The following is a 28,000-nucleotide window of genomic DNA, read 5'->3' as shown; positions in this document are numbered from 1 at the left end:
AACAGGCATAATACTTGTTACTGTGACTCTGACCCCATCAAAATAACTCTCACACTCATGTTCTTGTGTACGCTAGTTGAAGAAAAAGCCCAGCTGGCTCCCTTCCCACTCAACCACCCTGTCTTTGCATCACTGAAACAATTTGCTCCAGCAGACAGAATCACGTTCCCAACGCACTGGGTGTGCCGCAAGCACTTCCTCGCTTTCGTAGCCTTGAACGGGCCCTTCTGCCACTGCTGTACTTGTGGCGGGACACAAGGATCCAAGCAGCTCTGGACTCATGTAGCCCAGGGCTAGGAAAAACCTGGTAATCCTCTACATTTCCTCTGGCTCTGGGGAGCAGAGTTCTGCCAAAATGCAACACATCCATCTGCTGGTCCGTCCTAGACCTACGGGGCTTTCCCATGGGCTGCTCTGTGCTGCGAGGACCGAGTTCACATCCAACCATCCATCTAAACACAGCTACACTGCTAACTACACGTGAGCCCATGATGTGCCTGAAAATTACTCCTGTAGGCCTGTGAAAGAAAAGCCACTCTGGTTTAGGGGATGCCAATCAAAATTTACTGAGAACATTTATATAGTGTATAAAAAAACCCCACTTGCCATATGGGCTATATGTTCGCTCCATTCACAAGAGAGAATCTCACCCCTAGTGCATAATCTTTGGTGCATTTTTACACTAAGTAACAGGAGAGCAGAGATGACCTTTGACTGAGCTACCTACAAGGTGCAGTATTCGGCAATTCTGTGAAACTCCTGTCTTACAGTAACTAATCTACAGAGCATAATAGCACATTTCATAACATGTAAGTCTAGCTGTAAACAACCTCTGCTACCGCTGCAGTGTGTCCACAACAAAAGGAGCGCTACATTAGCTCCAGAAAAGTAATGAAGTTTAATGATCCAATTATGCCTTTGTCTTTAATGAAATATAGAAACAGTTTTTTATATGGGCAGAGTACTTTCTCACCTACATAAGCATTGTTTGGAAAAGAACTGATAATAAGTAAAACTAGAAAACTAGATTCAAAAAGTCAGTTTCTAGTTTAGAATATTCTCCACGACATTTTTTCTTGCTGATTATTGTCATTATTTGTTTCCAATAACAATGGGGTCCTGACATGCCCTCTCACACATTTTCAAGTAGTAAAATTTGATTTGAACTATTTAGTTTCTTTCATATTTGTCTTTTTCATTCTCTGCTTGGAGGAGGCCTGGCTGGTCTGAGGGCTTACGATATCAGACACTGTCTGTCACTCCTTGTGTTTCCCTCCTCTGTCACAATTTAATATATTCCGTCCTGCTAGCTGCTATGAATCAGGAGCTCAATTTGATTGGAAAGGAGTCCAAATCGGTGAGCAAGTGGCATTACATAATGACCAGCTACAGTTGGAGTCTGGGTTGCTGTTGTAATTGAGCTCTATAGGTCATAAATGTTTTCTTATTATGTCTCATACCCTTGTCTGTATAGCAAGCAACAGTCTACACTGTTGCTTATAAGCATATAGATCGAAGACATTCTTCTCACTCATGTATATATATGTGCAAATAAGCAGTAAGTCTGTACCCTTCCTCCTTCATGAAACAGCTTGGCACAGTGGGGTTCCTGGAATAGAGACAGGGTCTGGTTTCAAATGTGTAAGCAACAATAATTGCCAAGATTACCTTTTTATTATCCTCATTATCTTAGTCACATGCATAGTTTTTTGTCAAGCAGCCTTTTGTTTGTGAGGAAATAGAAATGATTGAGCAGCTGAGAACTATGGGAGACGGTATAAGATCAAGCTTGGTGCTTGTAAAAAATGAAAATGAAGCCTCTGCTCACAAAACAGGTCAGCCACAAGTCTGGTGTCTGTTTGTGACAACTGAATTAGAAACATTTTTTAAACAGTTCATTCCTACATAAAGGCTAAACTTGTAAAGGTCAGCAGAATGCTGAATTATTTCCTATTAAAACTTCAGTTGCGGAAGGATGCTTTTCCAGTGCAACTAGATTTTCAAAAGATTATGCGACTTTGCTTATATGAATTTTTTTCTGGTTATGCATTTGCCAGAGGAATATGTTCTGCACTTTGGGGTTGTTTTGGAGATAGTAGCTCCAAGACAGAGAAATTCTGGATACATATTATTGCTCAATAATAACTCAATATGCATCCTTTTGTTGTTGTTTACTATCAGAAAAAACCCACAACAGTTACAACTAAGAGTAACAAAGTAATGAAAGCAGATTATGCTTTGTGCTTGTAAGGGTTTTGAAATTTCAGAATTTGGTTTACTTCTGGTTTGGATGAAAACTAAGTATTTTGGCACTCTCTGCAAAAGGCCAGTCCAGCACTGAAGCTCTGGCTGTCCCGCAGCTCACTGGATGGGACACAGCTGTGGAGCTGAGCAGCAGACTGCCGAGGAGCTGCAGACTGGAAAGCCAAAATCCCAGTGCCACATCGGAAAGCTGCACAACAGCCAAGAGCTGAAGCCGTCTCCCCGGCAGCTCGTCAGATGTGCCGCAGAAGATGAGAGAATTGGGGAGCGGCTCTGAGCTTTCGCTTCCCCATCAGCTCGCTGGGCAGACAGCAGAGGTGCTTGGCAGATAAGCTGACAGAGACTGATACAACTTTCAAAACCTGTCCATTTTTCATTAGCTTTTGGTTAAAACCAAATTGGCCCTGGGTAATGCTTTGATCTTCACAAATCAGCATTCTCCAGTCAAAGCATTTCTGACCAGCTTTAGCTGAGGCTCCAAATCACAAATTCCACGAGAGCTGGATGCCTGTCTCCATCAGACTCCTTTGCAAATCCACTCTTCCGAGAGCGTCACATTCTTGGGACGCAGGCCTGATGCCATGGGCTTTAATGTGTTCAGGATTAGAGCCCAATGGATTTCACAGTAAGAACAACCAAGAGATAAACAACAGGATTCTTTAAGACTCTTGTGAAATAGTCTGTTTCTGAAGACTCGGGACAAGAGAAAAACATTATATTTACATGAGTTTACAATATTTACATTTTTAGTCCTCATTTTATCCCTCTTGAAGAATGAAAAAATTACTAATGATTTATGCTATTTAGGAGTGGGAAAAAAACATGAATAGTAAATGTCATTAATGCCAGCAGCAATTATAATTGAATTGCCCATAGACATTTATTTCTGCTTATTTTTCTCCGCACTGATACTACTACAGGAAAACATGAATTCACAACTGAATTTGATATAATTTTACATAGCTAGAATTAAGATTCAATATTTTACTTACATGAGGGTCATGATACTTCTATTTAGTTGACATTCAATAGGCTGTTCTAGTTGCACTTTGTTTTGAAATCAGAACAATTCATTCGAGATTCATCAGTGTTGAGCCATGGGCCCGAAGTTTTACTACAGCGCTTCAGGTCTTTGCACAGACTCCTTTATCTTCAGGTGTTTTGGAAAATAAAAGTGAATTCAGAATTTAACAAATCATAAATTATATTCCTTTGTATTTGCTCAGAATTACTACCTTTTATTAACACTTCTAGCTTTGGTGCTTTCAAAAAAAAAAAAATTATACGCTGAATCCAGGATTCAACAGGCTTGTTCTTGAAAGGGTGGCTAACCTTCCCAAGCAACCACTTATTTTACCTTAATCTTTCCAGGCTATGTATTTTAGGTCTTTCTATGTGTGTTTTTAATTCTTTCTATGACTATAACATTCGTACAGTATTTACAGCTGTATTCCACCAAAACTAAAATTGTAAAGATTTCCTATGTATAAGCCTCGTAGCATCATATTCTAGCACAGTAAGCAAGCCACTGGGACAGGCAACTTGCATACGCCTACTCTCTCGATTAACCAAGGCTGGCCTTTCTTATATGGCCAAAACTCCTACGAGTTTGACTTAGAAAAGTTTACTCTCTTTTCTAGAGTAAATACATCAGGCTTTCTTCCTAAAAACAAAATGGCCATAGTTTATTTCAAACCACTTTTATAAAATATCATTCTCCTCATGTTGTAGTTACAGATAAGGCAGACAGAGTATCAACGCTGTCTGTATAGCGACCACAGTGGGCAAAAAAACAACGGACTTCAGCATCCAGAGCCTTCAACCCTTTCTTCTACTGATAGTATTGCTGTCATGTAAAATCCATTACACTGTCAAAATAGAGAGTTTCTATGAACTAGGCACATATACAATCACCAGCTACAATATATCAACACATTTAAACATGTTTAGTATTACACAGCTACAAATGTAGGAGTGGGTGGTTGTCTGGTTCACATATAACTGCTGCTAATGTACGATAATTGCCGAAACTTTAGAGGTTTAGCACATCTCTCTCAATTCTGTTTTTGGAAACAATCACAACAATAACATACAAAAGTAATATAATGATTTAGATTATTAACAGGTATTGTTACTTACAGCTATGGACAGCTATATCGTTTTATGCTGTTGATATTGGCTCTGATATTGCTTAATTGAATTCTACCTAAAAATAGGTATGAACTAAAGCTATTTGGAGGAGAATATATGAAAATTTTATAACATCTTTTCCAGTGCCTCATGCGAATCTTGGCTATTTCCCTGCATAATCAGTTTGCGTGGTTGAAGGTTGAACTGCAAAGGGCTGAATTCTGAAAACAGCAATTCCTGTAAGCAGTATTGTGGAAATGTGGGATTTTCTCCAAACCCCACTGCATAGAATGAAAATGATCCACCATCAGGGATTAAACTGAGAATATGTGGTCTTTATCCAGAAAAAGACTTAGGTGCCCACACAGTGCCATTGTGTGGGATGGCTTTAGATGTTTAATACATTGTGTTCAAGCACTTTTTATCAAATGGGTCCCATATGGAAAATAAAACATTATGGGTGAAAGCCTGCTCTTGTCCCTTCCTGCCCTCAACCAAGCTAGGACTTCACATGAATAATGTGTCTACATGCACGACATGGTTATGTGTGGTACCTGATCTAGCTGGGAACAGGCTGACTTGGCTTTAGAAGCACCAGTGCTGGGCTGGTTCAGATTTAAAATACAAAAATACTGCTTTTTTCCCCCCTTTATACTGTTTGTGTTATGCTGTTATACACTAAATGACATCAGCGGCTGAGCAATGTGCCTCCCCAAGCAGACTGGTATAAAATGAACAAAAAGTCAGTTAGCAGAATAACTCACTCATTACAAACCACAGCACCTGTTTCCACCTTTGCTCCATAGAAAAGTCTCATATTTTAATATCCTGAAGCATAGAATGCATAGTTTACTTGCAAAAAAATACTTCTGGAAAATAGGTGTTTAATTCATTGTCTCTTTCTCAACTTCGGGCTTAATAGAATAGAATAGAACAGAATAGACTATTTCAGTTGGAAGGGACCTACAACGATCATCTGGTCCAACTGCCTGACCAATTCAGGGCTGACCAAGTTAAAGCATGTTATTAAGGGCATTGACCAAATGCCTCTTAAACACCAACAGACTTGGGGCATCGACCACCTCTCTAGGAAGCCTGTATCAGTGTTTGACCACCCTCTCTGTAAAGAAATGCTTCCTAATGCCCAGTCTAAACCTCCCCTGGTGCAGCTTTGAACCATTCCCACGCATCCTGTCACTGGATACCAGGGAGAAGAGCTCAACACCTCCCTCGCCACTTCCCCTTCTCAGGAAGCTGTAGAGAGCCATGAGGTCGCCCCTCAGCCTCCTTTTCTCCAACTAGACAAGCCCAAAGTCCTTAGCCGCTCCTCACAGGACATTCCTTCCACCCTTTCACCAGCTTTGTTGCCCTCCTCTGGACATGTTTAAGTGGTACTGTCTTTAGCTAAGTCAAATGTCTCAAGCCTTTGTTTTAAATACACAGAAGGAAGTCCAAGTATCAACATGAACAGGCACTATTCTCTAAGGAAACCTTGCTAGGAAGTGACAATAGTTAACATTCTAAAACAGGTAGATACTCATATACCTCTACAAGACAGTGTGCCTACAACATCAAAATTGTCCCCCGCTTATATTTCCTTTATCATAATAAAGGTCAGGTTCTTTCACCAATCTCTAGTCAAGTGGACTGATGCATGTATAATAAATTACAGAAATGCCCTTTGTGCCTCTATTATTTTGTGAAAAGGAATAGCTAAGCAAAGGGCGCTCATCCACCCATGAGGAAAAAAAAATATAAAACATAACAGAAAAATCTTTATTCTCTTCTTATTGAATTTCAAAGAGAAGAGGCAGAAAAGTCCTATTACATTTTTTAGTCCTGCCAAGGCTAAACAGATTAATAATTGGCAGTTAAGCACATATTTATCTGCCTTCTGGGTCTGTCTCCAATCTGAAGAGTGAAAGATCTTGCAATTTATTTCAATAAATGCAATAACTGTTGACACACAGAGGAGGCATTCTTATGGTATTTATTCGTGGGACAAAAGTCTCAGAGTTATACAGCTTTCTCCATCTTACCCTGATTGCAGGCAAACCACAGAATTTTGCTACGGCTTGGAAAGACCCACCCAAGTTTTTTCCATTGCAAATATTTAAATAAAAACCTAATAAAAATATGGAGAGAAGCTGGACACACTTCTAGTTTCCATGTTCCACGTGGCTATTACGTCATTAATATCCATAACATTCAATGAAATATGTAAAGTGTATAAGTACATAATCTTTTTTTTCCTAAAATTTTCTGCAAGATTTAGGATTAATGAGCATTTTGTAATCCCAACATAAGTCAGATGGAGTATTCAGAAGAAAATCTGTTCTGATGCCCTATCCTGCTTCTGTATATATAAAGTTCTCTACTTTTTATATTCAATTGCTCACTCTAAATTGCACAACTGGTATTTAACAAAAGACAAACTCTGTTTCAAAGTTTTTTTCATTTATTTGTTTTTTTTTTGACGTGAATTCCCCTAAGCACTAGAGGATATAATAAATCATTAGTGGTTCTCTATGGACATAAGTGATTCTCCCAAATATGGAATTTAATAAAAAAGATCTTGCCGCTGAAATCAAACGGGGGGTCACTTGTCCATATACTTTCTGTGCATTAAGAACACAAGTTCTAATATAGGTATACGAGTTGCTGGCTACAAAATTACATTGTGTGTGGATTGTACTGGAAAGGCTCAATACTATATGTGCTGTATTGGAATGGCAGACCCCTCTGTCTTGCAGACATTATTGCTGTTTCCTTGCTTATACAGTTTTGTCTAACTTGATTTTTGTTTCCAACTATTTGATAAAACAAGGCTGTAGGATATCATCACACATTTCAACCATTTCTTCCCACTGAAAAACGAAACATTCCTACTAAGCTGCCTCATGACAATATCTAGTTTTCTAACCATACATGAACCCATTCTGTCAGGCCAGTGCAATGACCAAACGCTAGCGGCCATAAAGTTTGTACAGACCAGTTAAAATGAAAAATTGTTGTTGTATTATAACAATTCTCGCCTGCAAATGCAAAAAACACTGGCAGAAGTATATGAAAATATACTACATGCACTGTTCACATTGCAAGTCTTTTGGTGACTTCACCATGAGTACACAAGGCCATTGTGGTGTAGTCAGGAATTGGGGTACTGGACTCTGAGTCCACTACTACTGTTCAACTAAATGTCTACTAGTTTTCTCCTTGGAAAGAGGGAGAAAGAGAGGCAGGTTACTCTACCAATCAAGCAAAGGGATCACTACAACTATCAGCAAGAACCACCCTCGGGTGAAACATGACAGTTGTTTAATAGGTCATAGAAATATTACATAAAAGATTAGAACATGATCCAAAAATCCATAATTAAGATACAGAAGGGAAGATTAAATGATTGCTCTGTGATTTATCTTTAATTATACTGGAAAGGAACTATTAACCACAGTATTTCTGGCTGTAAATATATAATACAGAGAGAATTTTCCTGAAGTAGCATTGATTAAAGCTGGAGGTAAAATATAATAAAGACAAAGGGAAACACATTTACAGCATATTGAGTTTCTGTGGGAAGTTTGAGTAGTGATCCATTATTGTAAACAGAGATTATTTACAGTAACACGCTGTGAGAAGCAATAGTTCTGACAGAATTAATACAAGGACATAGCCTTTGGTCACAGAGGAAGTTCACAGGCATCCAAATATCAGAGCTTCCAGCAGGCTCCCCTTGGGGCAGGGACTGTGCCTTTTTCTGCCTGGCAAATTCTTAACACATCAGGAATAAATAAATAATAATAAGATTGCATGGGAAAGTTTTCATAATAAACTATGTAACATGGAAAGAGTTCATTGCTTCAGTCAGCTGTGCAGAAGCTTCTTGCTCACGAGCAAAGCCTTCGAGACAGAAGGCTTCGAGACAGAAGTCCCGGTAACCCAACCCCACACCTAGCTCCTGTTAATATTGCTGCACCTAGAATTTCAGTTCTTCCAAGGCTGTTCATTTAAGCTGTCATAAATGAAAGCCCACAGAAAACTGGGACCTTCAGCACATAACTGGATTTGACACTAAGGCAGAGAAGGTTGAGGCTTTGGCTTCTACAAGTTTTAGAGCAAGACGCAATTGAAGGAAGTGTAGGAAGGCTGTTGCCAGAACAGTTTTGCTACCAACAAGAAAAGAACAGGACAGCATACAAATCATATGTGTGTGTGCCTGGCAGGAGTCCACAAAGCCTTGTTCTTGGAAGACATTCTGAGAAAGCTAAAGAGGCATTCCGCAATTCATTAAAAATAATGTATGCAGAGTAATAGGTTATAACTAGAAATGTCTGAGAATAGAAGCATCAATTTTATTTTTCCTTTTGGGCCTGTACTTTATTTTTGAGATGAAGAACTGCACTGTGAAAGACCAGTAGGTGACAACAGTCTAGCTAATAAGGAGACAGAAATGATAAAAAAGGTCATATTATAAAGGGACATAAATTGTGTCTCCTATTCAGCCTGCCATCTGACACATTTTACTTTAGGCAGGTAGCATTGGGCAGGCACTCAAAATCTGTCCTGGGTGTTGTTCTCATGCCAAGATGCACTTGGGTTCAACAGCACTGTTAATTAGCATCATTGCTAAATAAACTGTCCCAGTCCCCCATTCATCATTTTCTATCAGCTAATCATGGTTCTTAAAGGAACTTACATTTGATGTAGTGGCACTGTAACAAATTATTGAAACCCAACAACCTGTATTTCTGTTTGAGTATCAATTTATGAAGAGGGAAAAGGTCCAGTTTGGAAAGGTTTCTCACATTCAGTAAACCGATCCAATTTACCCCGCTGAAAGGTAAAGGATTGCGAGACAACAGCTTTTTATTTGGATTGTAACTAAATAAACAAAGTAAAATCCTTAAGTCTGAAATGTCAGTCATTAGTACATTGCCTCATTTAGGAAAGATAATACTGCATGAATATAGATACCAGTTATATACCACATGGAAAATAATGTTCCTTTGGTTTAATGAAAGACAGAACCAGAGTTCAGGGAACTGTCATGGGATAACAACCACCTCACCTCCAAGGCATCAGTGCAAACATAACCCATGTTCGCGTGCAAGGGACTGAGAATTAATTTACCAACTCATTTTTATTCAGTGGCTTTTGTGAAAAGGGTTGTTGATCTCAGTCACTTTCCAGTGACCACATTATAAAACACAGCTCTGAAAGAGAAACTAATAAGAAGTTGGGTCTCATCAGGAAGGTCAAAAGAGATGAATGGGGCGAGACATTCTCAGAGAGGTATGGGGCTTCTGCATGAGGTTAGGGCACACTGGCAATGAGGAGCACAAATAAACACACCGACTTGTGCACTGTGTTGAGGATATAAAAGGTACTGTGAAACTAATTCATCAGCACCACATTCGTAAATTAAAGAGTGATGAGGTATCAGAAGATACGCTGAATTACTGCAATTCAGTTTCTAAATATTAGCCTAACTCCATTAAAGTAGGTTTTCATAAAATACATTCAGACAGCACTTCAGAAATGTTCTAAATTTGCCTGATTCTGCTATTCTTGAAAAGTCTCAGTTTCACTGGGACAAAGTAAAGGCTAGCCTAAGCACTGATCAAAACCTCGCCCTAAATAAGATAGTTTTCAAAATATCAGACCTACATTTTCATACTTGTGCCTCAACTTACCGATAATACAATTTGTAATGAGTAAGAGAGAAGAATGAATAGAATAGTAAGCAAATAGAGGTCATAAAAGGAATAACCTAGGAGCTGAGAGACTTCATTAATTAATCTTTCTTTTAAATTCCAAAGAAAAGAAACTGTCCAACAATTAATTTACGGAGGCCAGTTTCTTCGCTGTAGACTCACACTGTAGGAATTTATATTATAATCATAAGAGCTGGACACCTTTTATTTTAAATTGACTTAGCAGCAATTAGAAGGCAATAATCATCTTCCTCTCTTTTTCTTGTTATGCCACAAAAGGGTGGCACGTGCCTGTAACTTTGTCTTCTCAAAGTAGAAACATGAAAGTGAGAATAGAGGAGAAAAGAAAGTGGATGGGAAATGTGTCTAGTGTGACCATTCTGGACACAACTATGTCAACGGAAGTACTCCCATTCCTGCAGCTTCAGGTGAGCTTGACATTGTCATTCTTCTTCACAACCAAAAAGTACTGGTATATATATTTTCTTACCTTCTCAGAGGAGGGGGAGCAACCTGTGTGGTACATAGAGACAACAATATACCTTCCTCCGGCTGTAGCAGTCTCCTTAAATGCAGCCATGAAAAGGAACAAGATAAGATGCTTGGGATGGAACAAGGGACCCAGAAGGCCTTCCCCAGCCATCTTTCCAGCATGGGCGATATGGCAGCCAGGATGTAAAGGCCCTTCTACATAAGCCTTCAGTGATGGAGGGTACTGGGTTGGGGCGAGATGGTGCTTGTAATCTGTACTGAGGTAGGGTGAGCAACAGCCTCCCAGACAAGCCAGCAGAAGAGTACAGGACTGCTGAAACTGTTCTCTCTCTGTCTTGCCTTTTTGGCTACAGCTACATTTCTAAAGAGACTGCAGAGTTACCTCCAGCTGTGCTGGCCCCTCACAAGCCCAGGATTCTGTCCCAGTGGTGATGCCAGAGGCTGTTCTGGAGGCTGTCCCTCTGCCTGGGTCAGGGTGCCTGTGGTCACCTAGCACCAACGATGCGTCTGGGCACTGAGACAGAGCAGGGAATGAGGATAGCTCCAGAGTCAGTTATCTTGGCTCTCCAGACATAAGGTGGAGACCAAAGAGTTAGGCTGGAGATATTTTCATGGATCTATATCCTATTCCTGCCTCTCTGAGATTGTACAGACACCTGCAGTGCAGATGTTTTTCAGGGAAATGTAGCACCAACAGCTATAAACTTGAAGAGAAGACATGGCTGAAGATGCCACACAGCCAAGTGGTCATTCCCTGCACAGATTATAGGGAGGAGGAAGACACAGAAAAAGGTCTAACTTAGGGTAACGTAGAACAGCAATAAGCAATAAAAAAAGAAAAGGCTCTGAGAGAAATCTGGCAACACAATACAATTCTCTGGCAGGAAGAACTGCAGGTCTCAAATTTACCTCTGGCATGGCAGGATGAAAGAGGACGGTGCGTAAACCATGAGCACACACCCTCGGGACGCTGATCCGACAAAACAGTCCCAGGTGTAGTACTTGCAGCACTGATAACTACAGTGTTAAGGTACATACACACTAAAAAGGAGAAGTGTAGTACATCTACAGCTCATAGCACAAGCTCAGGTGTTCATGTGCCCAGCCTTACATGACCAATCCATTCTGATTTCCACCACTGGACAAGTGGAGGCTTTTTCCAGCTTTCCCTTCATGTCAGCGGCATATCTTGAAGAGTATTCTTGACTAAGCAACTTGCCTATGATAATGTAGCCTTATGCTCAGAGGACCTGTGCCTAGCCTACTGCAGTTATCTTGATAACTGCTTTCAGTAAAGAGTATTTAGAAAAAAATATTTGCATTTTGGCAAAAAGGTTGTAATCTCAACCTCTGTTCAGGTGGCTGAAGTCTTTTAAAAGCCATTGAAATTTGCTTCTTCAAAGCAGCAGGACTTTCACATTTATTGAAACATATGTTCATCATTGTCCCTTTAACAGCAGAGTTACCACTGTACAAGAGGCTGTTAAAATGCAAAAATAGAACTAGGTCATCTTTATGCTGCACGTCAGTGTATGTGCATGGACGTTATTGATCACAGAAATTAAACGTAAGAGGTTCTTAAAATAACATGGGGTTGAGACAGCAGCTATCACCGTTGCCTTTTAAGTCCAAAGGTTCAAAATAAAACAGGAACATTACTGAAATGTTAAAAAGGAAAATAATGTTCCTGTTGATACAGGATTGCTATGTCCAAATTATGGAAAGATTTTTCTCTGTCCTCCCTTTCATCCACTGTCATATCTACTTGGCACTTCCTTCAATAGGTCGGTATGTACATCGTCAGTAGAGAGGATCAAATAATGGGAGGCTGAAGTCACTTAATATACTTTTGAGTGATTCTTAAGATTATTTAACATACTAAAATTAAATGGCAACTGGTAATATGATGTTCATTTTCTTACAAAACTGCAATTTAAAATCAAATAAAAAACCTAAGAGTAAGTCCCTTCCCCTAGTAAACACCTGGGTGATAATTCCAGGAAAAAAATGGACAGATATTCTTCCCCTATTTCTCAGGATAGGTTCTGAAATTCACAATTTTAAGTGCAAAAATGAAAGTATTTTTTAAAATCTATTTTTCCATTTTCTCTTTCTTCTTGTCTCTAGTGCCTAAGCATGAAACAAACAGAATTATTTCACCTCTTGCTGAAATGTCATCAGTAGCCTCACTAGGAAACATTTGTGAGTAATGAGAAAGTTACAAACAAGTAACTGGTTTGTGGCCAGTGTCAAATACGTAGCAAGAGTTATAACCTAAACATCTGCCACACACTGGTAACAATGCCGTGACTAAAGAGACCAATGAACCTTCTAACCTGACAATGCATGCCTCTTCTCAAATCATAGGGGTTTTTAAGTATGTTTTCTTTCTGGTGAGAATGTCAAGCTCTGTAAACAGGATATATAACTTGTAGTCAGACTACCTATCTGCAAGGTACCATGATAACCTCTTCCCCAGGCTGCGTGGTTAGAAGTTACTTAGTTTAAAGAAAATAAGTTGGACACTTATCAGCTTTATATTTACTTTTATAAGACACACTCAGTCTACTTTGCTTGCATTATTATATTTCAGGTTTGACTTCAGAGGCCTAAAGCAAATGAGATGGGCTAAAAATAAGAGAGAAGCTAAGATTATACCATTTTGCCCCCAAAACATAGCATTTTCTTTTTCAAAAGAAGCTATTTGTCTGATCTTCTCTCTCACCTATTTTTTTCCTCTGAAACTCTTGCGCATATATTTGGATAAAACAACATTATCTACATAGAAAATAATTTGAATCTAGCAGTTATTGAAATAACAATGTGGAACACATCATAACCAAGCAGCTAAATGTTAAGCTATTATTCTACATAAAGGGCCAATCCAAATTACTGTGGCTCCTATAAATGCTCACTTATATAAGGCTTGGTGTTGATTGAAAGAGAACCATATATAGGACTCCAAAATACTTCATTTTTGTTTAATTTTTGGTTATTAAAAGCTAACATCTGAGGATTCAAAGAATCAAATTGTCCCTTTTAGAAGACAATACCTCAGTATTCACTAAAAAAGGCAATAGTTTCAAGAAACTAACAAAAATCAGCATCAGAAAAGGGAGGGGTCACACTTGAGGACAGGAAGAGCACGTTTCAAGGGTACTTGGAAAATTTATAACATGTTTCTACTTGATGGCCCAGAAGTCCTGCACACTTAGAGAAAAGACTTGAGTCCTCTAAGTGCCATTATCTTTAAGAACTCACCCAATGGGTGAAGTTCTGTAAAACTGTCAAAAACAAAGGTGTGCTGTCAAGCCTTAAAAGAGGAGAAAGAACACAATTAAAATCATTTAGTAATCATTTAATTCATGAATTAAGGGACAGGGGAAAGGAAGGGAGGAAGGAGTAGAAATCAACAGTTAATTCATCAAACTTCTTAAAGCATCTGGTCAAAACATGGTCATGAAAAACAACTAATAAAGATTTGTCAAGAACAAATGGAGCTAAACCTAAGCAATTTCCTTCCATGACAGTGTAACAGGCCCTTTGGATGGGGGAAAGCTGTAGATACAATAAATCTTGATTTTTAATAAGATTTCAGAAGCTCTTTCTAGAAGGTAAGTGCAAAATGGTCTAAAAACTGCGTTCAGAAAATAGTCCCCAGTGATTCATATTTTTTTAAATTGAAGGATATTTTTGAAATACTGAACAGGGTTCTGCAGGGATTTATTCTGTCTCCAATATTGTGCATTATTTTCATTAATGAGGAGGACAATGGGATAGAGCGTACATACACTTATAAAATTTGTGGACAACACCAAGCTGGAAAGGGTTTCAAAGGCCTTGAAGGACAGAATTAGAATTCAAAAGATCCTAAAAAGCTGGGAAAATGGTGTGAAAAAGCAAGGTGCATCCCTATTAAATGAGACGCAAGGTTCTATGTATAAGAACAATCATCTAAACAAACACAGGATAGGAATGAGATGGTAAAGAGCAGTCTGACATAAGAGGATTTCTGGTCTTTAGAGGATCGAAGGCAGAAATGGATGAACAACACTATGCTGATGCCAGAGAAGAAATGATATGCTAGGGTGCATAAATAAGTAGAGATCCTGCAAGATATGAGAAGTATGAGATGCCAAAACTCAAGAAAGATGTGTTCAGAAAAGCTGGATTTCTGAGACCTCTAATCATTCTATATGAGAAGACTGAAAGCATTCCTATTCTGTAGAGCAGAGACTTAAAATAAATGAAATGCTGCAGCACAAGGGATATTAATCATCTGCTCTCCATATCCTTGGAGAATAAGAGAACTAATGGACTTCAACTGCCTTAAAGGAAATGTAAAACAGATAATAGGACAAGTTAGGTGAGGATACCTAGATAGGACCTAGATAGGATACCTAGGATACCTAGATAGGACAATGGTGAGGATACCACTAGAATAGCATTAGAACTGGACCAGATTGTGCAGGTAGGCTATGGAGCCCCTCACTGCAGGCTTTTTAAAAACATGACTAACATCTATCAAGAGTATAAGTAATCCTTCCTGAGAGGAGTATGGGATAAATGAGGTAATCTTTTGAAAAGCCAGTCATTTATATTTTCTGTGATTCTATGCAACAAGATAACATGCATCCTACTCTGTAATCAGTAAATTTTGTTCTCCGCTATTCTAAAAGATAACAAATTATGGCTATTTCTTTGAGAACAGAACTCTAATTCTTCACCGACCTTCTGAGTTCTTTCTCTGAGTTTTTGTTTGCTTAACACAGAGTAACAAAACAAAAATGGCACTGACATTAATAAGATTTGCACACGCGGATCGGAGAAGAAAAGATCCATAACTGGATATTACAGCTTCACTGTAGAACACTGATATATTTTCATCTCTAGAGACGCTGTAAAAGAATAAACCCAATTATGCCAGAAAGTAAAAAGCACACTCTTCTCCATTGCTGGGTCAGGTATATCAGGACAGAGTATGCCACTGGGATATGCTCAGGTGAGATACATATTTAAGTAAAATATTTCTCAAACCCCACATTACCTGGATGATTAGCTAGTGAAATTTTGCTGACTGAAGGGGAACAATGCTGAGCAACTTCCTTCCAATTTTAACTCTATCTCTGCCTTAAATCTTAACTCTACAATTGCCTTTGCCCGTGAACAACATGAGAATCCTGCAGGCAATTTGTTACCCAAAAGTTATAGGCAGGGGACCACTAAGTTACTGCTTAGTCATAACAGTAAATAACAGAGACATGAAGCCGGTAACATGTTTGCTTTTATAACTTTTATACTGTCTAGTCTTTTCCTTCTAAACAGTAGGTATATTGGGACAGCTAATAGACAAACTAGTGGAATGCCTGAAGTAAGGGAATTTTTAATATATTCAAGCTGCATAAAAATTTACACTTATTGGTCATCAATAACCATTATGGAAAGAGAAAACAATAAACAAGTAAGGCGTATAAACATTTATAATAAATATTATAATGACAGGCACATTTCCATTATGTAAAAGTATATTAATTGTTGGAAGAAAAGTAATTTCATTGAAAGACAAAACAGGCAAAACAAAGAATCTGAGCTGGCTAGTACATCTTAGCAGACTCTTTTTATTTCTGTGAAAAGGTACAGAAGTGTTTGATTTGTAAAACAACTGATACCTTATGGGAAAGTGTAAAGAACATTCTTCTAGGCAAAAAAAATTCTGTTGTGTAAGTCAAATTTGCTGAATTTATCTTTTCCTAATTTGCATAGCTAAGGATATTTGCAGTGCTCAAAGTGTGTATAACTGGTAGGTTTAATTAATTTCTCAACTCTGCTACTTGAGGCAAAAGATGATGAAGAAAACCAGAAACGTGGGTGGGAGTGAGAACACAGCACCGCTCCCTGCCCTCCCACAACTCAAGCACTGGAAATTGATATGAAAGCAGGGTCTTGATATCTCAAGAGTTCATCTGCTTATTGCGTTCTTAAAGGTTATAATCCTCTGTTTGTGAAGCCACAATGGGTTGCTCTAGAGAAGATTACAATGTCACAAATCCTATCAGAGGATTATAAGTCTGTCAGGTTGTGAGTAATTATGAAGAAAAAGCAAACCTTTAGAGGACATAAAAATAACCTTCATAAAAGGAGATATGGTGTCACATAATAAAAGTCTACATGGAAAACCAACCTCAGACTAGCGCTTTTGCAAAGCAAAAGCCCAGAAAATATTACAAGACTGTGAGTGCGATCGTACAGCATGGGGCCCAAGGGAAATGAAAAGCAGAAGAGAGAGGCTTCCAACCAGTTTAGTCACAAGGCCAGTGACTAAACTCCCACCCTCCTTGGATGGCAGTAAAACAGCCAACTGATTTCACAGAACTCTGCTCCTACACACTTGGAGTCTCACCAAAAATAAGGAGCCCAAACCTGAAACATGATGAAGGCCCCATCTCCCAAATCACTGTGACCACAGAGAATTCAGCACCTCACAACAGGAGAGACTTAATCTCGAAGACGGTGGGAAGCTTCCGTCACCAGCTCTTGAATTTAACTGATATACAAAGATGCAGTTGTCTCCTTCCCCATTTGTAACCTGTCACACAGAGTTCAGAAGAGCTCACAGGCATAAGACTTTTATATATATAAATAATTCCCATAGATTTAAACAAAAAGTGTAGCACATTCAGTAAGAAAAAGGCCCTTTTACAGGAACATTGGGTGCACTTCCCTGGCTGGACTCAGATGGCAGCGGAGCCCCACACCTCTTCAGCTACATTACTACTAATTTTCCTTCTTTTATGTTTCAACGGCCCCTAAAATCATTATTCAAAGAAATATAATCTCTGTCTTTCACATAGGTAAGTGGCTGAAGGATGTAGAGAGAAAATTAAAGGGGTGGAGGGGGGAGGATTTGTGTTGTAAAATTAGTGCTGTCCTCATCTGCACTTCAGATAAAAGTATTGAGAATGAAGAGTCCATCTGTTTTCGAGTGTGTGTAGATAGCATTGCCTTCATCTGACAGCTGCGTAGAATTCCACTGCACTGGAAGGAAACTTGGGAATTTTGACATTTAGAAAGAGGCACGGGGCATTGTTTGAGCAACAACAGCACTCTGACTACACAGCTCACTGATATGTCTCTGCAGTTTACCTCTCCTGCCAGAGGAAAGTCAGTTCCTCCTAAGGTATGCACCAAGGGCAAGAGCACCGTGGATTTTCTGACCTGGCTCCTTGACCTTCTTTCCCATGTCCAGATGAGTGACATTGTCTCTGAACATCAGCTCATGAATCTCCCTACTGTAATACTTTCTCATAAAGACTGCATCCACAATAACCTTGTTCATCAGTGTCTCAAATTAGATCAACAAGGTGCTAAGAGTTACTAATGCCATCCTATCTCTTGCCGATTTTCCACCTGAACCAACAGGAATTTTGGTGTCAGTCAGCACTATGAACCCTGCTGATTCATAAACGCTTGCAGCAGGGGATACACTTCACTTGCCTATGCTCTGTGCTGTCAGCACAGCCCACAACGCCATTGTGTCATAAGGAGTTTAATATTTTTTTGAATCTGACAGTGTAACTGAAGATGTTCCTGCGTCCAGCATTTTTCTATTCGGGGGAAAAAATCTTCTCCTCAGAAATCCACTGAGAATATCTGTATGTGAAAGACCATGCAACCTCTATCATGGAAGACAGCAACAGACCAAGAGGTTAATCATGTAGGAAGTGAATAGAAAACATACAGCCCTAGACGTCAGTATGCTGAGAGGCACTCGCATTCAGTGGCACTGTGGAGAATCAAGAGTATAGCATGTAGCATGAGACTAACTCCTACAATTGCTTGATAGGAGAGGGGAAGACACAAGACAGTATGTTTGATGACAGGCATTTACACTGTAGACTGTCACTTCCATTAAACAGAAACATTTTTTTGCTGGATGAAATGCCATCCCACTCATTTCAGATCCTTTTTGTGATGGTGATTAGACGGGTAGGTTGTCTGTGTTACAAGAATGTTTTTGTGATATGGTGCAGAGACAGAACAGATAACTGGCTAGCATAAATTGCCATGAAAAATATGTATTGTCTCAGAGCTATGACATTTAGAGAAAATACAACTACTCATGACTTGTGCATCACTGATGAGAAAACAAAAAAAGTCTTCATATTATAAGAGACAGAGACTTATAGGGATGATTTACGATACCATTATATACAGAATAACACAAGTCCATGTGATACTGAGGGTAAAACCTCATCTCAGAAGCTGCATTGCAAGGCTACAAGTGTTGAGAAATGGCAGCAGTAATGATCAAAGCTTGGAAAGATTGTCAGATGAAGAAAGATTGAAAGGAGTGAAATTATTTACTTCAGAAAAGAGACAAATATTTGAAAAGTGGGAGAAAAGCATATAAAATAATAAATGGTACAGAAGCTGGATTGCGAGCATCTGTTCTTGCTAAAATACAAAATCAGTTAAATTACAGCGCAGAGAAATTAGGATTAGATAATAGAAATACTTTTCAGTTTAGGACTTGTACTGGACCACAGAAAATGTTGCTGCAGAGCGCCATTAATTTAACAAGAGCTGAAATACCATTTTATGACCATGTGGAAAACAAGACCATGCAGATTTATAACAGTTATTGCAAACCAAAGGGATTAAGAAGATTGCTGTTTTGGGGCATAACCTGCATTGCTGTTTCTAGCCATAAACCCTAGTGTAAGGGATAAGCACACACCTTTCAGAGACAATTTTGCATATAAATACCATTGGGGATCTTGCACCCTCCTGTCACACGTTGTGGTTTAACCCCAGCTGGCAACTCAGCCCCACACAGTCACTCGCTCACCCCCCCCCCGGTGGGATGGGGGAGAGAATTGGAAGGTTAAAAGTGAGAAAACTCGTGGGTTGAGATAAAGACAGTTTAATAAGTAAAGCAAAAGCCACACACGCAAGCCAAGCAAAACAAGGAATTCATTCACTCCTTCCCATCAGCAGGCAGGTGTTCAGCCATCTCCAGGAAAGCAGGGCTCCATCACGCATAACGGTTACTTGGGAAGACAAACGCCATCACTCCAAACGTCCTCCCTTCCTTCTTCTTCCCCCAGCTGTATATTCTGAACATGACGTCATATGGTATGGGATATCCCTTTGGTCAGTTGGGGTCAGCTGTCCCAGCCGTGTACCCTCCCAGCTTCCTGTGCATCTCCTCGCTTGCAGAGTATGGGAAACTGAAAAGTCCTTGACTTAGTGTAAACACTGCTTAGCAACAACTAAAACATCAGTGTGTTATCACATTATTTTCATGCTAAATCCCAAACACAGCACTATACCAGCTACTAGGAAGAAAATTAACTCTATCCCAGCTGAAACCAGGACACACATCTAGTACTGGACAGAAGGTGGCTACTAAACTGGATGGACCACACATACTACATATATGTCTATATGTGCACAAACAGTGCTTTATCTAATGAGTGTGCAGCCTGATTTTGAGGTACCAGCTGAACATACCCTTGTATGGTCCTGCACGCAATGATGCTCTGGATGTGAATAAGAATATCCTTCAAAAACACAACATTTAATGCAATGCCCCTGAAGAAAGGGGCAAAGAATCTAAATAAGAACACAATAACAATGGCAATACAATACTACAAAGACAGAAAAAACTCAAGTTATATAGGTGTAGGAAAATGCACACACACAAAACCTCAGGTAGGGTCAGTTCAACTGCATTGGGACAACCTACAGAGAGGCAAGAGCAAGTATATAGGCCAAGGATTTGAGTTTCACCCCAATAGGAGGCTCAGCCTCATGAATGGAGAACAGTCTTATTATCCAGGAAGGAACTGGTCTGAAAGGAATTAGTTTACAGGCATAGTCAAGTTGTTAAAATCCCACAGCTCTCATTATATCTGGGATTTTTCAGAAATAGCACCTGCAGTTTCTGTTGGTGAGGCTTGTAGGAATGTGAGGATTTGCAATGCTGGATGAGCTAGTCTTACAATTAAGTATAATGCACTAAAGAACAAAGAGGCAAATATGCATGTTGGTGGCAGTGCAGTTATGAATGGGAGGGGAGCAATTTTATACTGGTATTCTCCAATCACTCAGATCTATCCTGTTTTCATAGCTGTTATTTTCAATTTTAGTTAGTTCAGGGCATATCTTTTTCTCTTGAGTATCTGAAAATGCTCAACTATTATTATATTTTGCTCTGAATTTTCCCTTTTTTCCCCCTTGACTTCCCAGTCTTCTTTTGTCTGTCTTGTTCTCATTTCTTTTGTATGTGTGTCTGCAGGTGGCTTTTATAGCAAAATCTCATTCCGCTTTCCTGCCCTTCCCCCATCCTCTCCTATTTTGTTACTGCATCGCCTGTCTCATTTGTTCTTTTCCTTATGCCTGTAACTGCTCATTTACTAATAGATTCCATTCTGTGCCTATGGAGTTTTTTCATTTTCCCTGTCTTCAAGCACTGAATCATTGACTTCATTGCTACAGAAAGGAATGAATCCCCAGGCCACTCTACAGAACAGGTTTCACTCTCCCATGGCTGAAGAGGAGGAGGAGAGTGGCTGAGCTTAAGGGACGTTCATGGCAGGTTGTTGGCTCTCAAACAAGCTTATTATTGCAAGCAGCCTACTAGCATCCCTTCCTCTAACCCTGAGTATTTCCCATAATCCCGGCAGCTTCTTGACAAGAATAATCAATCTAGGTGAACAGCACAATATATTCTATAAACAATGCAGAAAACAAAACAAACAAAAAGTTTTGGGGCTTTTGCCTTGTCTTACCACATTTATACATATGACTATGGTGGGTAAGGTGTTTCCACATTGGGTTCTTAATTGCATTTAGTAATTGCTGAGATGCCCATTCCTTGATTTCTGAATGAAGTGCATAAATTAGATATGACACCACCTTAATTGGATAGAGTGCAGCATAACTACGGCAACGAATTACATTGTTGTGGTCACCATGATGCACACTAAAGCAACTCCAAAATTCACAATCAGGGAGGGGTGGGAACACTCCAAAAAAAGGTCTTTCACTTGAAAAATACAGTAAGCTGTTAGCTGTGACATCTGGATACAAGTTTCAATTGCACAGGCTGAGATATAGGTCAAGATAATAAACAGATAATGTAATGATCAGTCTTCATCAACTACTGGGACTGTGACCAGAAGCTGATGCCTTAGACATCTCCAAAGGCTCATTGTTGGTGGCTGGGATGTAAAACCCACTTTCTCTAGCTATAAACTGGTTTTGGTGCAGCTTCCTTCCAGTTCTTATTTTCTGCTCCATTTGCCTCCCACAAGCTTTTCTATACCTAGACCTCTAACAGGTCTAGCATAACAGTCAAAAGCACTCTTCAGCATCTGAAGACCTTTTTTGTTTTTCTTTTTTCCTGCATTTTCTGCCCAGCAGACATCTAGCTTTTGTGTGGTGAGCTCCAGCATGCTTTTTCAAACTCTTCGTTCTGAGCTGGCAGTAGGAAGACAGAGAGCAAACCACTAACACTACATCCAGAACGACTCCTCAAAGTCTTGGGAGGTTAGGAAGCAGCCTGGCATCGTATTTCCTTGCTTCAGCAGAAAATAAGATAGGTTGTGAATATTGCAGGTTTTTTACAATATCACCATTGCTAATCAGGTCTGACTATTCATGTTAGAAGCTGTGGCACAAACAATTTTTTGACTCTTTGTGATGTTCATATTCTCTGTCTTTTAAAAATAAATACATAAATTGGCAGTGGCACAGTGCAGCTGGTTACATGGAATACCGTGCTAGACAATGTACCAGTGTCAGGTTGCCAAACGTAATGTAGCAGCACAGCCACAGCTTTCAGGTTAAAGTTGTCCTCATTCAGTGAGGCCAGCTATTTGCAAATACCAATCACAGAATATCTGATTTATAAGCATGAAGGATTTAACTTGGCACTAGGGGTCACTGATAAAGCTGGTAGGGATTTTTCTGGTTAAACTTTCTTCCAATTAAAACCAATCCCGTGTATCCAAAAATATTCTGAATAATCCAATAGACTATTATTTGCTCCCCAAAATTTAACACTTACTATTTTTTCCAATTTCAGGAAAAAAAAGTCAAAATATCAAATTTCACATTGAGATCTTGTGAAGTAATTGGAGACAAACTTCTTTCTTTCCTGAGAGAATCCCTATTCAGTATTGCTGAAACTGAACCAGCATTTACAAGTATAAGACAACACTGCCGAGGCCAATACCTTTTATAGTTATAAATGTGGATTGCCCCAGAGTAGGCAAGGCAAGTCCTGTCTAAAACCTCCCTAGCTGCTCACGGCTAAGCCTGGGTTCCCCCCAGTGGTTAGACTTACACTCCCCATCACCGTGCCTGCTGCAGAATTTCCGTTACACCATTGTTACTTCAATTACCGACATTTCCTAAATAGCATCCAAATATAGGTGAATTTACCCATCATCATTACATTAACTATGTGTGGAGAAAACAATGCAAGTGTCCCATTCGCTCACTTGTTTCTAGAAGCCCAAAGATAAGGAATCAGGTCACACACAGTTTAGCGAGCTTGCAAACAAATGCAACATTCGCCAGTTATGGCCACTTAGACTAAAATGTAGTATGATTCAGATTTAGATAGATGTATATATCAAGCTGAGATTTTTCTTTTAGGCCCTAGGAGTCCATTCCAATGGGAGTCTCTTTACAAATAGGAATCTTTCTTCAATATAGTTCAATGCACTTTGCCAGAGTTTGGTCTTTTGCTTAATTTACTTTGTGCAAATGGCCAACTGAATGAGTAATTTGAACTGCGTCTTCTATGTAATGACTTAGTCTTGTGTAAGCATCTGGGTATGAATGAGGGGCACTGTGCAGTCAGTGCAGCAGTGAAAGAATGACTGTCATTAATTTGCTTGAAATTCATAATTCAGGAGAGTTCTGGGCTTTTAACAAGACAAGAGAGAGGTCAATGGAAAACATATTTCTTTACACCTTCATAAACACTCAAATAATCAAAACCCAGCAACATTAGTAACCCAGCAACCTAGTAACAACATAGTCTGCCACTGAACACCTGTATGAAAAAACAAGTACACTTAATTAATTTTTCCCAGTACATCTCTTCACTACGTTTAAAGAAATGACTGAGTAAAAATGATAGGTCTAAGTAAGAGACAGAGTTAGAAAAACAGTCCTGTTAACTACACCTTCTTTACATTGTTTTGGCATAGAAATACTGGTGCTCACAATACTTTCATCACAGTAAAATCATGATGTTTTGACAGACTGAATAATAAGAATTGCTACAAGGGAATTTCGTGGTAGTAGCATCTACAAAGTGCTGATTTAGATCTACTCAGAAAAAAATTAGTGAATGTAGTGGTAAAAGGTTGACACCTTTCTTATATTAAAGGTCCCACCCATGCTGGTATCTTTAGAGCTGCACCGTTACCAAAATACGGCTGTGCTAGCATTCCTCCTCAAAAGTGTACTTGTAGATGAAACCATAAAAGAGAGACATTTGGAAGATGTGGATGGTTTGGAAAGAGTGGTCAGCTATTTTATGGTTCAAGCCATTAGAGTAAGAGGCTTTCCTCAGCTGTACTCTAAAGATAGAATAGGAATGGAATAGGATTTTGCGAATTCTCGCTCTAAGAGTCATTCCACTTAGTTACATCAGATATGCCAGTACTATAGCTGAACAGAAACTTATTGAGAGCTTTTATTTATTAGAAAATCACAATTCATTAAAATAACAATTGTTTCTCTGACTTAACAAACTTATCCTTTTCAAGGTAAACCTATCAAAAAAGATTCAAAAAGCGTTCCGATACTTTTTTGGGGAATTCTGGAACAGAAAAGTTTCTGGTTTTCAATCCAAAATAATATTTCTCTTCTAAAAAGTGAGCCAACTTATTTTATATATATATAAAATTTTGAAATCATAACAAAATGTTTCTCCTATTTTAACACAATATTTGCAAACAAAAGCCCAGCTTCAGATTTCATTTGTTTGATAAAAGAAAAAAAACACTTACTGAAAAACTCTTTTGTTATGGGAAAATAATTTCTCATTCAGCTCTGTGTACTACCCACAACCAGTTTGTTCCCTATTAATAACGAGCAAGAAGAATCATACTGTTATTAGATGGCAGCACTTCTACCATTTTTCTGGAGTTGCCTCGAGGTGCCCTCACAACTTGTTTATATGTGTATGTGGTAGGAGGATGTGATTACACTGCTCTGCAGGGGCAGGGGCAGCCTCAGTCTGAACAGCAGAGACTGCACCAGGCAGCAGCAATGGTGAAGAAAGTTAAAAAATGCCTTAGCTTTTCTTTCCTCTCCCAGCAGTAAATCTGTTAACTGGCTTCAGAGCTCCTGCTCATGCACTCAGCTTCATTAATGAGCTCTGGAAAGCCAAGTGGCTCAATTCCCTTAAAATCCTGGCAAACTGCAGGGGTATTTGGCTCCTGCCAAATCCTGTAAGCACTTGGGGGGTGGTCCACTCACTCCATCATAATAAGCCTTCTTTCCCCTAACTGCCCAGCTTTCTTTCTACATGATCATAAGCCTGTTCTTGATGCTGTGAGAGTTACTGTATTGTCACCAATTCAGCACCATGGTTTCATTGCAGGAGAAAAATGCACCCATCTGTGATTTCAGAAGCCATGATAAGGTTCTAGGATTGACAATCAGCTCCAAATATCTCAAAATACACAGCCTGGAGAAAGACTCAGCAAAAAAGATACGCTGAGCGTGTTGAAATCTGTTGAAATTTAGGTTTGCAAATTGAGTGCAGCATACACTTCTGACCAAACTTTTTAGAGGCTGGAACAAACATTAAAACCAACTAATAAATTATGGTATATCTTAGAAAGAAAAGTATCCAGGTTGTATTCTCTACTATAAAGGAACAAATCAACTACAGAATGGAGATGGGGTGAGTGCTGGTATAAAACTGTACATAAGCAGTAATTAGCTCCTGCTTTTAGGTATGTCTGCTACAGAAAATCTTATCTTGGTATGATATTGTGATACCTACTGTCAGAGAAAAGGAGAAAACATAAGGACAAAGTGTGAGCTTTGAAGAAATTACCTAATGATAGCCGTGAGCCAAAATTGCACATTCTGCACTGTGGGGCATGTCTACAGAACACAACATAATGCTGTGCAAATAACCAAGCTGGTTCTGGTATTAAAAGCAGCGTAACTGCATATATGCAGCAGCCTGCCTAAGCCAATTTAAATTAGCCTGGTTATTTAACTGCAGAGACAGTGTGATACTATGGCTTGAGTGATACTCAAGCTATCTTGGAGTAAACTTCAAGTTTTGGTTTGTATCCTAATGTTGCAGCAAATTCATTCTTTGTGTTGGTGTTCAATTGTTTTGAAAACCTATTTTTTAGTTCAAAAATCTTTTTTATACAAAAGTTAGCATGCATTGCTACAATCATTTGTCAGCCTTTAATCATGCCATTAACTGTTTGAAGCACAGGTTTGCTGTACTCAAACTCCCACTTTGTAGTAAATAGTGTTTTGTTGCATTAAATCTCATGAGATATTCTATCTAATCCGTACTGGGTAATGATGTTAAAACCTTAAGACCAATTTATTTTTTTCTTCATGCTTGTTGATTTTCTTTAATACAGATCCACCACAGATGAATAATGTCATGCCAACATCTCCCCTCCTTCCTCAGATGGCACATCAACATTCATATCCCAGCCTGGGACAGATCACAAACCCGTATGAGCAACAGCCCCCAGGCAAAGAGCTTAATAAGTATGCCTCTCTAAAGGCAGTCGGTAAGTAAGCAACACGATGCATGATTTCTCCTTTAGATCAGTACGTTGCACTTGCTGTTGTCAGCTGACATTCTGCTTCAAAGTTAAAAAGAGTCTTGCTCATCTGGACTACTTCATGATAGAATTTCATATAGAATATCATGTTAGTTGGAAAGGACTACAATTAGTGATAAGAAAATTACATGTAAGAATTGGTGATCATATGCATGTGTGTCTATATATGCATACAAAATCACACCATACCTACTGTACATCATTTTTTAGTGAGTTTCACCTATGTTGTATGCATAGCATTCAGCTCTAGTTCTTTATGCTCTGAATATGCCTACCTATCTGCACAAATGAGAGAGAAAAACATCAGATATGTTGCAAATTTAAAGCGTATAATTTAGACACCTGCTAAATACTTCCAAAAAGAGAAGATGTTTGTGTGCTTCCAAAGTAAGAGCTTTCACATTTTCTGCAGGATGTGCATTAGTAGGTCACTGGAGGAATATTCTGAGGCCTTATGATTTCAAACAATTAGTGCATCATAAAGCTCCTAATAAAGATCCCGGTGGTGGCTATTTTCTGTGACTAATTAATGTCATACACTACTATTTTAAGCAAATGGGGGAACATCCTCAAAGAAACAGTTGTGGGGAGGGAAAAGGACAACAGCGGGTAAAGATTTCAACATAATTTTCGTATTGGAGGCATAAGTTGATAATGCTTTTCAGGGGCTAGAAACACCTGCTGCACACCATGTGAAGACAGAAAGCCTTACATTTCAGGCCCCTTCTAGACAATAAAAAATTAAGAACTGGGGGGGGTCTATTCATAAACAGTTTCTCACTAACCCTTGCTCAGCTTACACATATGGATGTTAACATCATTTCCCCATGAATTTAGAGCAGTATCACACGGCCTATTTCCAGACAGAGCTTTTTGGTTCAGAAAAACAGCAGAACAGCTGATAACATTCTGACTTAAGACTCTAGTATTCATCACACCAGAAAATTTTTTCGTAACAAACTGACATTCCTTTATTCAAACTTGAGGATAGCAGACCTCTAATAAAATGTACATCGAAGTCCCATCTCAAATAGTTTAGCTTTGCTTTAGCTTGCCACTTTTGTTTCTCACAAGTGGCATTTTTTAGTCTGTTTATAAAAGACAAGGGTTAATAGCTTTCTGCTGGATTTTGAATACAGTCAGTGTAGCTTTACAATTCCTTCTTCAAAAGGTGATACTGTGTAATGATGTGGTGATTATCACAGATTTATGCACTAGTATCAGGCTTCTTTTTCAGATGTCAATTTAGGTCAAGCCAATCATCAAAGCTAAAAAGTACTTAAGCATAATAAAACAAGAGATGAAACACTCAAAATAAACTTCTCTCATCTGCCCAAGAGCCATTGAATGTACTTTTTAAAACAAAATTATTAAATTAGAACTTAGATATTTCTTGGGTGTCTCAGTACAAGTTTTTAAAGCAGCTAGATTATAACCATACAGTTAAATCAACCTTGAAAGATTGTGCACTTCAGCTCCAGAAGTTGTATAATGCCTCTCAGAATCTTAAACTAAATTAAACATAACTTTCAGGGACATTTTCTTCCA

General features: G+C 38.9%; 1 protein-coding gene across 1 annotated transcript in view; it reads left to right on the top strand.

Annotated features, from left to right (window-relative positions):
- Positions 1-28,000, top strand: part of SHISA9 (shisa family member 9) — a 190,765-nt gene that overhangs the window by 142,905 nt on the left and 19,860 nt on the right. The window contains exon 3 of the mRNA XM_075164862.1: positions 26,243-26,398. Within this exon, the coding sequence (XP_075020963.1) occupies positions 26,243-26,398 (156 nt within the window). The remainder of the gene's footprint in view (positions 1-26,242; positions 26,399-28,000) is intronic.

This window comes from Calonectris borealis, chromosome 16, assembly GCF_964195595.1.
Source record: "Calonectris borealis chromosome 16, bCalBor7.hap1.2, whole genome shotgun sequence".
NCBI lineage: Eukaryota > Metazoa > Chordata > Aves > Procellariiformes > Procellariidae > Calonectris > Calonectris borealis.
The sequence above is the reverse complement of the archived record's forward strand: the minus strand, read 5'-3'. Positions and strand labels throughout refer to the sequence as shown.